The 14470-nt window shown below is 49.8% G+C and overlaps 1 protein-coding gene across 9 annotated transcripts in view; it reads right to left on the reverse strand.

The window, feature by feature from the left end:
* Window positions 1-14470, reverse strand: part of slc8a1b (solute carrier family 8 member 1b) — a 368951-nt gene that overhangs the window by 108672 nt on the left and 245809 nt on the right. For 6 of the 9 annotated variants that reach the window (XM_056291265.1, XM_056291272.1, XM_056291271.1 and 3 more), the window contains one exon: window positions 11055-11161. In XM_056291265.1, the coding sequence (XP_056147240.1) occupies window positions 11055-11161 (107 nt within the window). Of the gene's footprint in view, window positions 1-10387; window positions 10500-11054; window positions 11162-14470 lie in introns of all 9 variants that reach the window. The other 3 variants (XM_056291266.1, XM_056291267.1, XM_056291268.1) reach the window with 3 other exon arrangements.

Here is a 14470-nt window from a genome sequence, read left to right on the forward strand (position 1 = left end):
CAGATATGCTACCCATTTTACCTTTTTAATGTGCACAGAAATAAACCACATCCATGCTCTCCTTTTGCTACGTATTTCTATTATTAAACCTGCAATGAACTTCACGGGGGGAAAAACTGCACTGTGCATTCAGCACCACGGACAGAACTCTTGTTAACGGGTATGCACAGGGGGGGGGGGGAGAGAGAGAGGATTAGACTCGTTTATTTATGTAATAAAAGCATTTCAAAAGCGAGAGAGTGAGAGAGAGAGAGAGAGAGAGAGAGCGAGTGCTCAACATTACCTCTAAGCTACTACACCAGTGTGAGGAGTGAGGTCTCTGAGGGGCATTGAACAGTGACTTCAGGTATTGTCTCTGATGTCACTATGTGCAGAATCACTGAAAGGTGAGAGTCAGTAGAAGATGATCTTTGCCTTGACTTGTTATTTCATCTCTGAAAATGTCTGTTCACATCCATAGGTTGACCCAAACAGAACAAACATCTTGTCAACATGACTCCTCGTCTTTGGAAAGTTATGTTCATCATGAGACGTAGACAGAACCTCATTAGTGACATGGCTTAGAATAGTTCTCCCATCACTGCACCAGACTGGAGATCGATAAGCTCGAGCTGCAGGTCAGTGGGAGTTTTATCCACATGGAAGGTGAAAGGAAAGGAAACCAACAGCAGGTCCTTTTCCAACACTTTGAAATCCTCAAAACGATGAGAAAACTCACCGTTCAAAGCAGCAGCAGCAGCAGCAGCAGCCAGCCAGCCAGCTAGCAGCAGCAGCAGCAGCAGCCAGCCAGCTAGCAGCAGCAGCCAGCCAGCTAGCAGCAGCAGCAGCAGTCAGCTAGCAGCAGCAGCAGCCAGCCAGCTAGCAGCAGCAGCAGCCATCCAGCAGCAGCAGCAGCAGCAGCAGCAGCAGCAGTCAGCTAGCAGCAGCAGCCAGCTAGCAACAGCAGCAGCAGCAGCAGCCAGCCAGCTAGCAGCAGCAGCCAGCCAGCTAGCAGCAGCAGCAGTCAGCCAGCAGCAGCAGCAGCAGCAGCAGCACTCGTAGTGTTGGAAGCTGGGTGAGATCGTTGGCTTCTACTTGGTGGGTCAGGAGAAGTAATTTTCCCCTGAAGGCCTTGACCAGGCTGAAAATCTGATGTGCAAAAAAGCCCTTGCCTTGAAGTATGGAATTCACCTCATTCTTGAGGGCCACGATGTCCACGGTGAAGGGAACATCCGCCAACCATTCTTTAACTTGCAGTTGAGAGAAGTCCACATATTTTCCTTTCATTTGTAAAAACTCAGCAATCTCCGACTTCAAGTCCCACACCCTTTTAATCACCTTGCCCAAACTCCGCCATCTCACGTTTGTGTGGTAGGATCCACATGACCCGACTCTGTCTCTTCACACAGTGAGACAAACTGCCTGTGGTTTAAACAGTTTGCTTTTATGAAGTTCACCACTTTACTGACTGTATCCACAACGTGCCTCATTTCCAGAGCACATTTCCAGGACAACTCTTGATGAATAATGGAATGTAGGAAAATAATTGTCTGATCTGGGTTCAGCTCAGCTACTTGATCCTGTACGCTTTTCAAAAGGCTGACATCTTTTCCTGTGAAGTTTGGGCAACCATTAGTCATCACACCGGATAGCCTTTCAAAACCCAGCCCCAGCTTTGCCACTCTTATTAACCAATATCTTTCCCTGTGGTTGTGCTCTTCCTTGACTGCACTGAGGCAAGCTCCTCTGTAAGGTCAGTCTGGGGTGATGCCTCGTAAGAACATCCATGATGACTGTCCCGTGTCTCGCGCACCCCTGCTCTCATCCAGGGCCAAGGAGAAACGGGTGAAAGCCTTCACCTTGTCTTTCTACTGTTGTTCCACGTGCTCGGCCATGTCCTCAACATGCCGCATCACTGCTCATCTTGACAGGGAAACATTCTCAAACAGCTCTTTCTTGTCGGGGCAAAGTATTGCTGCAGAGTCAATTAAACATCCTAATGAAGTCACCCTCAGGGAAGGACTTGCTATGTTTAGCATCTTTGTGAGACAGTACACAACTAGCCTTCACAATTCCGTCGTTTGCTGAACGCAGTTTTGTGAAAAGTCCTTGCTGATTTTGCATCTGAGAAAGAAAGTCCCTCGATGCCCTTGTCCTCTGCTCAGAAGACGTATTCCTGTGCTTCTCTGCATGCTTTGTCTGGAAGTATCGGGACAAGTTGTAGTCTTTCAGGACAGCGATGCTCTCTCTGCACACTAATCACACAGCTTTCTCTGATACCTCAATGAAGAAACATTTTGATGTCCACTCTTTCCGGAACACCCTACAGTCCTTGTCTACTTTCCCTTTCTTTGAAATCTTTGAAAAATTTGTTTTTGTGCAATTTCTAGCTAGCTACCATTTGTAACGGTGACGTGTGTGTTCGGCCTGTCCTCCTGCAGCTGGTATTTATACATGCTTTTAAAATAAGTGTCCCAAAAGCGGTAGGAGTTATTCTTGGTGTTAGCTCAGCATCATTGCGCGGGCTGTATTGAATCAGGTGGCGGACTGTATATGGCCCCCGGGCCAGCCTTTACCCAGGCTGGTTTAGGGGCAGGGGGAGTTAGGGGTGTTTCGTCTTGGCCCATCACAGACAACCATGTGCCATGGAGTGCTGAGAGTATGCAGCTTTTGTTTCCAACCAATCAAAACAACAGATTTCACTGATGGCACACATTTAACATGACATGACAGAGTCATGTGTAACATCACCCTGTACGGCGACTATATAGTGGTACAGGATATTGTTGGTTTAATGTTGGAAATGTGTGTGTGTGTGTGTGTGTGTGTGTGCGCGCATGTTGCGTGTCTTTGTGGGCTGCATGTAAAAAGCTGAATGCTGCAAAGTTTCTTTGCGTCCCTGAGTCTGCACTAAATTAGAACAGAATTGACAAACAGGGAGATGGAGCAACACCATGAGGTAAAGGACACACACGCACGTGCACGCACGCACGCACGCACGCACACACACACTGAATTGGGATAAGCACTTAAACAGATAGTGTCAGAGAGAGAGATGGCCTGAAGATGGCGGTATATTGAAAACAAAGTACAACATTTAAAAAAAATACACATTTTGAAGAAGAGATGAACAAAAAGATGTGTTGTGTTCGCACAATGTGATGTTTTAGTCATGAACAGCCCACCAGCTGGCAAGAAATTCGTAGCAATTCAACAGCAAACAGGGACTACAACTTGCAGAAATGAGCTACTGTACTTTATAATGCTGTTCTAAGATGTGGACTTTCAGCGAGGCTTGTAAGTTGCATACAGGCAGAACAGGTCCAGAACAGGTTCAGAACAGGCTCAGAACAGGTCCAGAACAGGTTCAGTATGGTGGCCTGTTTTCTGCAAGTTGTAGTTCCGGTATTTAACTGTACAATGTTAGTTGTACAAAGAGAAGTACAGTTGTATGAATCTTTGTTTTCTCCTCAAAACTGTATAAGAAAGCTTCCTGCACACACACATGAAACACACGTGAGAAGCAGACAGGAGGAGAGAGGAGAGATGATGACACGAGAGGGGAGGAGAGCAGGGATACGACAAGCGAGGGGAGTTGCGATGTGGTCCCTAATTAATGTACTGTACAGATGTGTGAAGAGCAGCAGTGGAGACCAATAGAAAACGTGAGGCAGGAAGTGACTAGAGAATAGAGAGGGGGAGCGAGGTCCCCCTGTGTGTGGTTAAACCTGCTCCCAAATCAACAGGCCTGTCAAAAAAAACACAAAAATGTTTTGCAACATAAATAATAATAATAATAAAACAGAACTTCCCTTTTACAAGGAGGGTGAGGGTCACTGTGAAGGTGGTTTTAGAAAACTGTGGACATCTCTACATTTTGAAGGAGATGGATTTTGTCAAAGGAAGTTTATCTATAAAGGAGTGTTTGGAAGAGTGTAGGACAGGGAGCTGTCTGCAGGGTGTAGGTTGTATATTTGTCTGCAGGGTGTAGGTTGTATATTTGTCTGCAGGGTGTAGATTGTATATTTGTCTGCAGGGTGTAGGTTGTATAGTTGTCTGCAGGGTGTAGGTTGTATATTTGTCTGCAGGGTGTAGGTTGTATGTTTGTCTGCAGGTTGTAAGTTGTATATTTGTCTGTAGGGTGTAGGTTGTATATTTGTCTGCAGGGTGTAGGTTGTATATTTGTCTGCAGGGTGTAGGTTGTATGTTTGTCTGCAGGGTGTAGATTGTATATTTGTCTGCAGGGTGTAGGTTGTATAGTTGTCTGCAGGGTGTAGGTTGTATATTTGTCTGCAGGGTGTAGGTTGTATGTTTGTCTGCAGGTTGTAAGTTGTATATTTGTCTGTAGGGTGTAGGTTGTATATTTGTCTGCAGGGTGTAGGTTGTATATTTGTCTGCAGGGTGTAGGTTGTATAGTTGTCTGCAGGGTGTAGGTTGTATATTTGGTTCATGAAGAAAGAGAAAGTAGGTATGGCCTCAGCTCACACATACTATCCTACCAGCTCCCCCTATGCTGTTATAGTACTGTGTGTTGACATACAACTTAAAATTCCATTTTAATCAGATTAATCAGAGTAATCAGATGAAGGCAGTAATTTGAATAATACAACTGTAACGACATCAAGCAAACGATCTTCATCACATTAAATTAAGGTCTAAATTGAGGGAAGCATAATGTGATTAACGTAGGTGGATTTTTCATCGTGTGCTTAATGTACCGTGCTTTGTGTACACCGTAACTGGGGTTCTTCCACAGAGCTGGTTTGTGCATGGAAACGGTTGAGATGCCCTCGGCATTCCCACTTCCAGCAGTCCAGAGAAACAGGACGCCACGGCGAGCAGAAGTGAACAGCCACATTTCTATACAGTCAGGCTGAACCAAAGATCAGTCAAACTACATAAAATGAAGGCGCGTAATATCTTGAAGGTTTTTGGATGGATGAAAGAACAGAAAAGGAGAAATTTTCCGAAAAATTCTCAAACATCATGTTGGAAGTGGGAATCCTATGGAAGGTAACTTCCCTTCCATAGTCTGATTATCCAACAGGTCTTGTAAACTTGGATCATTGAAGATCGAATTACGCAAACTTGGATAGACGCCTTAGTTGCACTACTACCTTAATTTGATTATTCACCTTGATCAGAATATTGACTGCACGTAAACATAACAACTGTTAACAAGGTGGAGTCTGATAAGATGGGTGTAGTCAAAATTCCCATAAAGAATTTACTTGACTCACTGGATATATATATATATATATATATATATATATATATGGTCTGGAAAATATGTCTCTTCAACATTTCTCTATGGTGTTGAAACATTATTTTGAGTGAGCACAAGTTAGTGAAGAGCTGAGCTGAGTGTTGGGGTGCAGCAGTGCAACATGATCTGATAAGAATGTTGGGGTGTAGTGGTGTAACATGAACTGATATGAGTGTTGGAGTGCAGCAGTGTAACATGATCTGATATGAGTGTTGAGGGGTAGCGGGATAACATGATCTGATATGAGTGTTGGGGTGCAGCAGTGTAACATGAACTGATATGAGTGTTGGGGTGCAGCAGTGTAACATGATCTGATATGAGTGTTGAGGGGTAGCGGGATAACATGATCTGATATGAGTGTTGGGGTGCAGCAGTGCAACATGATCTGATATGAGTGTTGAGGGGTAGCGGGATAACATGATCTGATATGAGTGTTGGGGTGAAGCAGTGCAACATGATCTGATATGAGTGGTGGGGTGTAGTGGTGTAACATGATCTGATATGAGTGTTGGGGTGTAGTGGTGTAACATGAACTGATATTTGGGGTGTAGCAGTGTAACATGAACTGATATTTGGGGTGTAGCGGTGTAACATGAACTGATGTCTTCATAAAAAGTTACAGTCATGGTGTTGAAAGGTGAAGACGGTGTGTTGTGATGACTGAAAAGCAGTTTTGTGTGTTTTCTCGTCTGGCCGTGACATGATGTGGTTCAGCGGCTTCATGCGTGTTTAAACACAAGGCCTACATGACGGGGCAGTCTGGGGGTGAGACAGGAGCGCCTGTTTCCCTACCTGTTTAGTTTAAACACAAGGCCTACATGACGGGGCAGTCTGGGGGTGAGACAGGAGCGCCTGTTTCCCTACCTGTTTAGTTTAAACACAAGGCCTACATGACGGGGCAGTCTGGGGGTGAGACAGGAGCGCCTGTTTCCCTACCTGTTTAGTTTAAACACAAGGCCTACATGACGGGGCAGTCTGGGGGTGAGACAGGAGCGCCTGTTTCCCTACCTGTTTAGTTTAAACACAAGGCCTACATGACGGGGCAGTCTGGGGGTGAGACAGGAGCGCCTGTTTCCCTACCTGTTTAGTTTAAACACAAGGCCTACATGACGGGGCAGTCTGGGGGTGAGACAGGAGCGCCTGTTTCCCTTCCTGTTTAGTTTAAACACAAGGCCTACATGACGGGGCAGTCTGGGGTCGAGACAGGAGCGCCTGTTTCCCTACCTGTTTAGTTTAAACACAAGGCCTACATGACGGGGCAGTCTGGGGGTGAGACAGGAGCGCCTGTTTCCCTACCTGTTTAGTTTAAACACAAGGCCTACATGACGGGGCAGTCTGGGGGTGAGACAGGAGCGCCTGTTTCCCTTCCTGTTTAGTTTAAACACAAGGCCTACATGACGGGGCAGTCTGGGGGTGAGACAGGAGCGCCTGTTTCCCTACCTGTTTAGTTTAAACACAAGGCCTACATGACGGGGCAGTCTGGGGGTGAGACAGGAGCGCCTGTTTCCCTACCTGTTTAGTTTAAACACAAGGCCTACATGACGGGGCAGTCTGGGGGTGAGACAGGAGCGCCTGTTTCCCTACCTGTTTAGTTTAAACACAAGGCCTACATGACGGGGCAGTCTGGGGGTGAGACAGGAGCGCCTGTTTCCCTACTTGTTTAGTTTAAACACAAGGCCTACATGACAGGGCAGTCTGGGGGTGAGACAGGAGCGCCTGTTTCCCTACCTGTTTAGTTTAAACACAAGGCCTACATGACGGGGCAGTCTGGGGGTGAGACAGGAGCGCCTGTTTCCCTACCTGTTTAGTTTAAACACAAGGCCTACATGACGGGGCAGTCTGGGGGTGAGACAGGAGCGCCTGTTTCCCTACCTGTTTAGTTTAAACACAAGGCCTACATGACGGGGCAGTCTGGGGGTGAGACAGGAGCGCCTGTTTCCCTACCTGTTTAGTTTAAACACAAGGCCTACATGACGGGGCAGTCTGGGGGTGAGACAGGAGCGCCTGTTTCCCTACCTGTTTAGTTTAAACACAAGGCCTACATGACGGGGCAGTCTGGGGGTGAGACAGGAGCGCCTGTTTCCCTACCTGTTTAGTTTAAACACAAGGCCTACATGACGGGGCAGTCTGGGGGTGAGACAGGAGCGCCTGTTTCCCTACCTGTTTAGTTTAAACACAAGGCCTACATGACGGGGCAGTCTGGGGGTGAGACAGGAGCGCCTGTTTCCCTACCTGTTTAGTTTAAACACAAGGCCTACATGACGGGGCAGTCTGGGGGTGAGACAGGAGCGCCTGTTTCCCTACCTGTTTAGTTTAAACACAAGGCCTACATGACGGGGCAGTCTGGGGGTGAGACAGGAGCGCCTGTTTCCCTACCTGTTTAGTTTAAACACAAGGCCTACATGACGGGGCAGTCTGGGGGTGAGACAGGAGCGCCTGTTTCCCTACCTGTTTAGTTTAAACACAAGGCCTACATGACAGGGCAGTCTGGGGGTGAGACAGGAGCGCCTGTTTCCCTACCTGTTTAGTTTAAACACAAGGCCTACATGACGGGGCAGTCTGGGGGTGAGACAGGAGCGCCTGTTTCCCTACCTGTTTAGTTTAAACACAAGGCCTACATGACGGGGCAGTCTGGGGGTGAGACAGGAGCGCCTGTTTCCCTACCTGTTTAGTTTAAACACAAGGCCTACATGACGGGGCAGTCTGGGGGTGAGACAGGAGCGCCTGTTTCCCTACCTGTTTAGTTTAAACACAAGGCCTACATGACGGGGCAGTCTGGGGGTGAGACAGGAGCGCCTGTTTCCCTACCTGTTTAGTTTAAACACAAGGCCTACATGACGGGGCAGTCTGGGGGTGAGACAGGAGCGCCTGTTTCCCTACCTGTTTAGTTTAAACACAAGGCCTACATGACGGGGCAGTCTGGGGGTGAGACAGGAGCGCCTGTTTCCCTACCTGTTTAGTTTAAACACAAGGCCTACATGACAGGGCAGTCTGGGGGTGAGACAGGAGCGCCTGTTTCCCTACCTGTTTAGTTTAAACACAAGGCCTACATGACGGGGCAGTCTGGGGGTGAGACAGGAGCGCCTGTTTCCCTACCTGTTTAGTTTAAACACAAGGCCTACATGACGGGGCAGTCTGGGGGTGAGACAGGAGCGCCTGTTTCCCTACCTGTTTAGTTTAAACACAAGGCCTACATGACAGGGCAGTCTGGGGGTGAGACAGGAGCGCCTGTTTCCCTACCTGTTTAGTTTAAACACAAGGCCTACATGACGGGGCAGTCTGGGGGTGAGACAGGAGCGCCTGTTTCCCTACCTGTTTAGTTTAAACACAAGGCCTACATGACGGGGCAGTCTGGGGGTGAGACAGGAGCGCCTGTTTCCCTTCCTGTTTAGTTTAAACACAAGGCCTACATGACGGGGCAGTCTGGGGTCGAGACAGGAGCGCCTGTTTCCCTACCTGTTTAGTTTAAACACAAGGCCTACATGACGGGGCAGTCTGGGGGTGAGACAGGAGCGCCTGTTTCCCTACCTGTTTAGTTTAAACACAAGGCCTACATGACGGGGCAGTCTGGGGGTGAGACAGGAGCGCCTGTTTCCCTACCTGTTTAGTTTAAACACAAGGCCTACATGACGGGGCAGTCTGGGGGTGAGACAGGAGCGCCTGTTTCCCTACCTGTTTAGTTTAAACACAAGGCCTACATGACAGGGCAGTCTGGGGGTGAGACAGGAGCGCCTGTTTCCCTACCTGTTTAGTTTAAACACAAGGCCTACATGACGGGGCAGTCTGGGGGTGAGACAGGAGCGCCTGTTTCCCTACCTGTTTAGTTTAAACACAAGGCCTACATGACGGGGCAGTCTGGGGGTGAGACAGGAGCGCCTGTTTCCCTACCTGTTTAGTTTAAACACAAGGCCTACATGACGGGGCAGTCTGGGGGTGAGACAGGAGCGCCTGTTTCCCTACCTGTTTAGTTTAAAGACAAGGCCTACATGACGGGGCAGTCTGGGGGTGAGACAGGAGCGCCTGTTTCCCTACCTGTTTAGTTTAAACACAAGGCCTACATGACAGGGCAGCCTGTCTTCCTCCTTGTATTTCTGTGTTCTCTCCTCTAGAAGTCGTGTAAGCCGTCTACTGGCACTATCAAAGTAAAAAATACTTTGTTCTTAAAAAAAACCCAAAGTATTTTGTACATGCATTCATGAATGAAAAACTTGTGAATTTAATGGGGGGCAATTCACCACACATTCACTGTGAAGTTCCAGCTGTGTTGTCCCCACCATCACCATCCAGATGTGGCAAGGCAACAAACTGACCAGAAGAGCAGGACTTCCTCACTGCTGTGTGGCGTTTGCATTTACCCTGCTCTCTTATTTGCTGGGGAATTATCGTGCTCTGTTCTGTGACCTCATTTTGATGATGGTCTGAGGTTCAGATCTGCTGAGACTCCCCGAGACCCCCGACCGCTGATGTGTCACACCAGTGTTCCCTGAGACCCCCTACCCCTGAACATTACCGCTGATGTGTTACACCAGTGTTCCCTGAGACCCCCGACCCCTGAATATTACCGCTGATGTGTTACACCAGTGTTCCCTGAGACCCCCGACCCCTGAACAGTACCGCTGATGTGTTACACCAGTGTTCCCTGAGACCCCCGACCCCTGAACATTACCGCTGATGTGTTACACCAGTGTTCCCTGAGACCCCCGACCCCTGAACAGTACCGCTGATGTGTTACACCAGTGTTCCCTGAGACCCCCGACCCCTGAATATTACCGCTGATGTGTTACACCAGTGTTCCCTGAGACCCCCGACCCCTGAACATTACCGCTGATGTGTTACACCAGTGTTCCCTGAGACCCCCGACCCCTGAACATTACCGCTGATGTGTTACACCAGTGTTCCCTGAGACCCCCGACCCCTGAACATTACCGCTGATGTGTTACACCAGTGTTCCCTGAGACCCCCGGCCTGTGGTATCATCTTCACATCCTGCTTAACCAGCAGCTGTGGCTGAGAGTGTGTATTACCACCCCGGCTGCGTTGTGCTGTTCACTGACATTTTGTCGTGGGCTCGGGCCTGGTGATTTGGGGTACAGTGGCAGTACAGTGCATTAGCGGGCATTGTCAGAGCTGATTGGCTGTCACACCTGTCCATCCCCTTCTGCTGCGTCTCCACTGGGGGGCGTCAAGAAGAAGGTAGAAGGAGGCCTGCTTATCGTACTCCTCGCGGTCTAAGATCCTAATGGTAATGGTCTTCCTGCATGGGGCACACACACACACACACACACACACACACACACACACACACACACACACATGTGCATGCATGTATGCAAACACGCACAAACACACAAACACACAGAGGGAGGTGATGAACATGCATGGTAAACACACTCTGCTGCAGCGATACATGTGCACACAAACACACACTCACGCAAACAAACACAAACAAACATGGACGTGTGTCTGACTGGTGGTGGGTGGGATGAGGTGAAGCGACCCACACCCTGCTGCATGTTCCCCTCCACGCTGAGACCACATCAGGAAGAGAGCAGTGCTGACGGCAGTAAAGTCTCTCTGTGTGCAAGTTTGTGTGTTTACATGTGTGTGTCCGTGTGAGTTTGTGTGACTGTGTGCAGTTAAAAAGCTAAAAAAGCAAAATAAACCAAATCGTGATCATTCTAGCTCTCGTCCTTATGTGCCTCTCTGTGTCATAAACATGCTGTCCAGCAGGGGCAGTGGGTGCTCAGAGGTCACGGGGCAGAGGGTCACAGAGCCGCCAGTCCAGTGAACCCGACCTCCCCTCCCTGACCTTTGCTGTCGTTAGTCTCCACCAGGCGAGGCTCCCCGATCTCCAGGTAGAACGTTTTGTTCTTCTCGTACTCCTCGTCGTCGATGATTCGCACCTTGATGGTTTTACTGGGGAGGAGGAAGAGAAGGAGGGGCAGAGGGAGAAGGACAGAGGAGAAGGAAGAAAAGTGAGGAAATGACAGTTTGGAAGCGGAAGAACCAGAAGTTGACAGGACAGAGCAGGAAGGAAGGATTTCCCAAAAGCATCTTAAAGAAGAGATGCATTTATCATTTCATCTTTATCAGTTCGGGACGTTCACCAGTGACCAGCAAGGGGACGTGAGCTGGGACCGGCCATCAAATCCAGCTGTTCTGGTTTGGTTGTCTACATGTTGTGTAAGTTTATGTGTCCCATTATGAACTTGCAGGAACAGCACATTTCCATCAATATCACCACTTTTTTAAGACTGTTATTTACAGTCAGCATCATCTCCCACATCTAACTGGTGTGGGACCAAAACCAGACCTAGTCACTGACCGTAAAGTCTTCCTGCACTTTATTTTCTACAGCGTGGCTACAAAAACACAGCAGGGCTGTTACTGAAAATAATAATAATAAAAAAACATGTTTTTTATCCCAACCTCTGGACAAAATGTCGCTGGAAAACAATTAAAAGGAATGTATATTAGACAGAAGTACTCTTACTGCTTGTGGGAAATCAGGCCCAGAACAGAGACAGCCATCACAGGCCCAGTTCACCCAGTTCACCCAGTTCACCCTGACACAAGTAGACACTGTGACCTGACTGAACCCAGAGTGAACTGCGTGCGCCCCTGTGCTCATATTGCTTGTGCTGGAGGCCCAGTAGAGTAGCTCCCAAGGTACCGTGAGACATCACAACAGCAGGACTCATTCAGGACATGAGGAGGCGTGTCTGAAAGACTGCACAGAAGTTACGTATCAGGACAACCATGAAGGTGAACCTACACACCAAACACCTAACTGACTTCTGCTGCTGAAGTTGCTTGAATTGCACAAAGTATTTTGCCCCTATTGCCTCAATGGGCATCAAGAAGCATCAACACACAAGAGCAAACACCTCACAATGGCCTGAGCTGCAGCCCAGCTGAGCAGTGTGACCCGCACCACAGTCAAACCAGCACAGAAACCAGCACAGAAATCAGTCTGCCTCGCTCTGCAGCTTGCTGGTCTGCAGCTCCAGCCAGAAGCTACAGGCCTGCTGAGCTACAACTGCAACTCCACAACAAAGCTCACACACCAACCCCCGCCTGTCTCCAGTACACCTGCACAAGCATCTCTATCACATTTAAACACCAACAGTAACACGGACGCATGGAGACACCAGCCCTGGTGGAACCACCAGCCCTGATGGAAACACTAGCCCAGGTGGAACCACCAGCCCTGATGGAAACACCAGCCCAGGTGGAACCAACAGCCCTGGTGGAACCACCAGCCCTGATGGAACCACCAGCCCTGATGGAAACACTAGCCCAGGTGGAACCAACAGCCCTGGTGGAACCACCAGCCCTGATGGAAACACCAGCCCTGATGGAAACACCAGCCCTGATGGAAACACCAGCCCTGGTGGAAACACCAGCCCAGGTGGAACCACCAGCCCTGGTGGAACCACCAGCCCAGGTGGAAACACCAGCCCAGGTGGAACCAACAGCCCTGGTGGAACCACCAGCCCTGATGGAAACACCAGCCCTGATGGAAACACCAGCCCAGGTGGAACCACCAGCCCTGATGGAAACACTAGCCCAGGTGGAACCAACAGCCCTGGTGGAACCACCAGCCCTGATGGAACCACCAGCCCTGATGGAAACACTAGCCCTGATGGAACCACCAGCCCTGATGGAAACACCAGCCATGATGGAAACACCAGCCCAGGTGGAAACACCAGCCCTGATGGAAACACCAGCCATGATGGAAACACCAGCCATGATGGAAACACCAGCCATGATGGAAACACCAGCCCTGGTGGAAACACCAGCCCAGGTGGAACCACCAGCCCTGATGGAAACACCAGCCATGATGGAAACACCAGCCCTGATGGAAACACCAGCCATGATGGAAACACCAGCCCTGGTGGAACCACCAGCCCTGATGGAAACACCAGCCCTGATGGAAACACCAGCCCTGGTGGAAACACCAGCCCTGGTGGAAACACCAGCCCTGATGGAAACACCAGCCCTGGTGGAAACACCAGCCCAGGTGGAAACACCAGCCCTGATGGAAACACCAGCCATGATGGAAACACCAGCCCTGATGGAAACACCAGCCATGATGGAAACACCAGCCCTGATGGAAACACCAGCCCTGGTGGAACCACCAGCCCTGATGGAAACACTAGCCCAGGTGGAACCACCAGCCCTGATGGAAACACCAGCCCAGGTGGAACCAACAGCCCTGGTGGAACCACCAGCCCTGATGGAACCACCAGCCCTGATGGAAACACTAGCCCAGGTGGAACCAACAGCCCTGGTGGAACCACCAGCCCTGATGGAAACACCAGCCCTGATGGAAACACCAGCCCTGATGGAAACACCAGCCCTGGTGGAAACACCAGCCCAGGTGGAACCACCAGCCCTGGTGGAACCACCAGCCCTGATGGAAACACCAGCCCAGGTGGAACCAACAGCCCTGGTGGAACCACCAGCCCTGATGGAAACACCAGCCCTGATGGAAACACCAGCCCAGGTGGAACCACCAGCCCTGATGGAAACACTAGCCCAGGTGGAACCAACAGCCCTGGTGGAACCACCAGCCCTGATGGAACCACCAGCCCTGATGGAAACACTAGCCCTGATGGAACCACCAGCCCTGATGGAAACACCAGCCATGATGGAAACACCAGCCCAGGTGGAAACACCAGCCCTGATGGAAACACCAGCCATGATGGAAACACCAGCCATGATGGAAACACCAGCCATGATGGAAACACCAGCCCTGGTGGAAACACCAGCCCAGGTGGAACCACCAGCCCTGATGGAAACACCAGCCATGATGGAAACACCAGCCCTGATGGAAACACCAGCCATGATGGAAACACCAGCCCTGGTGGAACCACCAGCCCTGATGGAAACACCAGCCCTGATGGAAACACCAGCCCTGGTGGAAACACCAGCCCTGGTGGAAACACCAGCCATGATGGAAACACCAGCCCTGGTGGAAACACCAGCCTGGCTGTTGTCACGTCACCCTCTGATTCTTCACCACTTCAACACTGCACCTGTGTGCACGAGAGTGTGTGTGTGTGTGAGTGAGTGAGTGTGTGAGTGAGTGTGTGTGTGAGTGAGTGTGTGTGTGAGTGAGTGAGTGTGTGAGTGAGTGTGTGTGTGAGTGAGTGTGTGTGTGAGTGAGTGTGTGTGTGAGTGAGTGTGTGTGTGTGTGAGTGAGTGTGTGTGTGAGCGAGC

This window comes from Lampris incognitus, chromosome 13 (assembly GCF_029633865.1).
Source record: "Lampris incognitus isolate fLamInc1 chromosome 13, fLamInc1.hap2, whole genome shotgun sequence".
NCBI classification, from domain to species: Eukaryota; Metazoa; Chordata; class Actinopteri; order Lampriformes; family Lampridae; genus Lampris; species Lampris incognitus.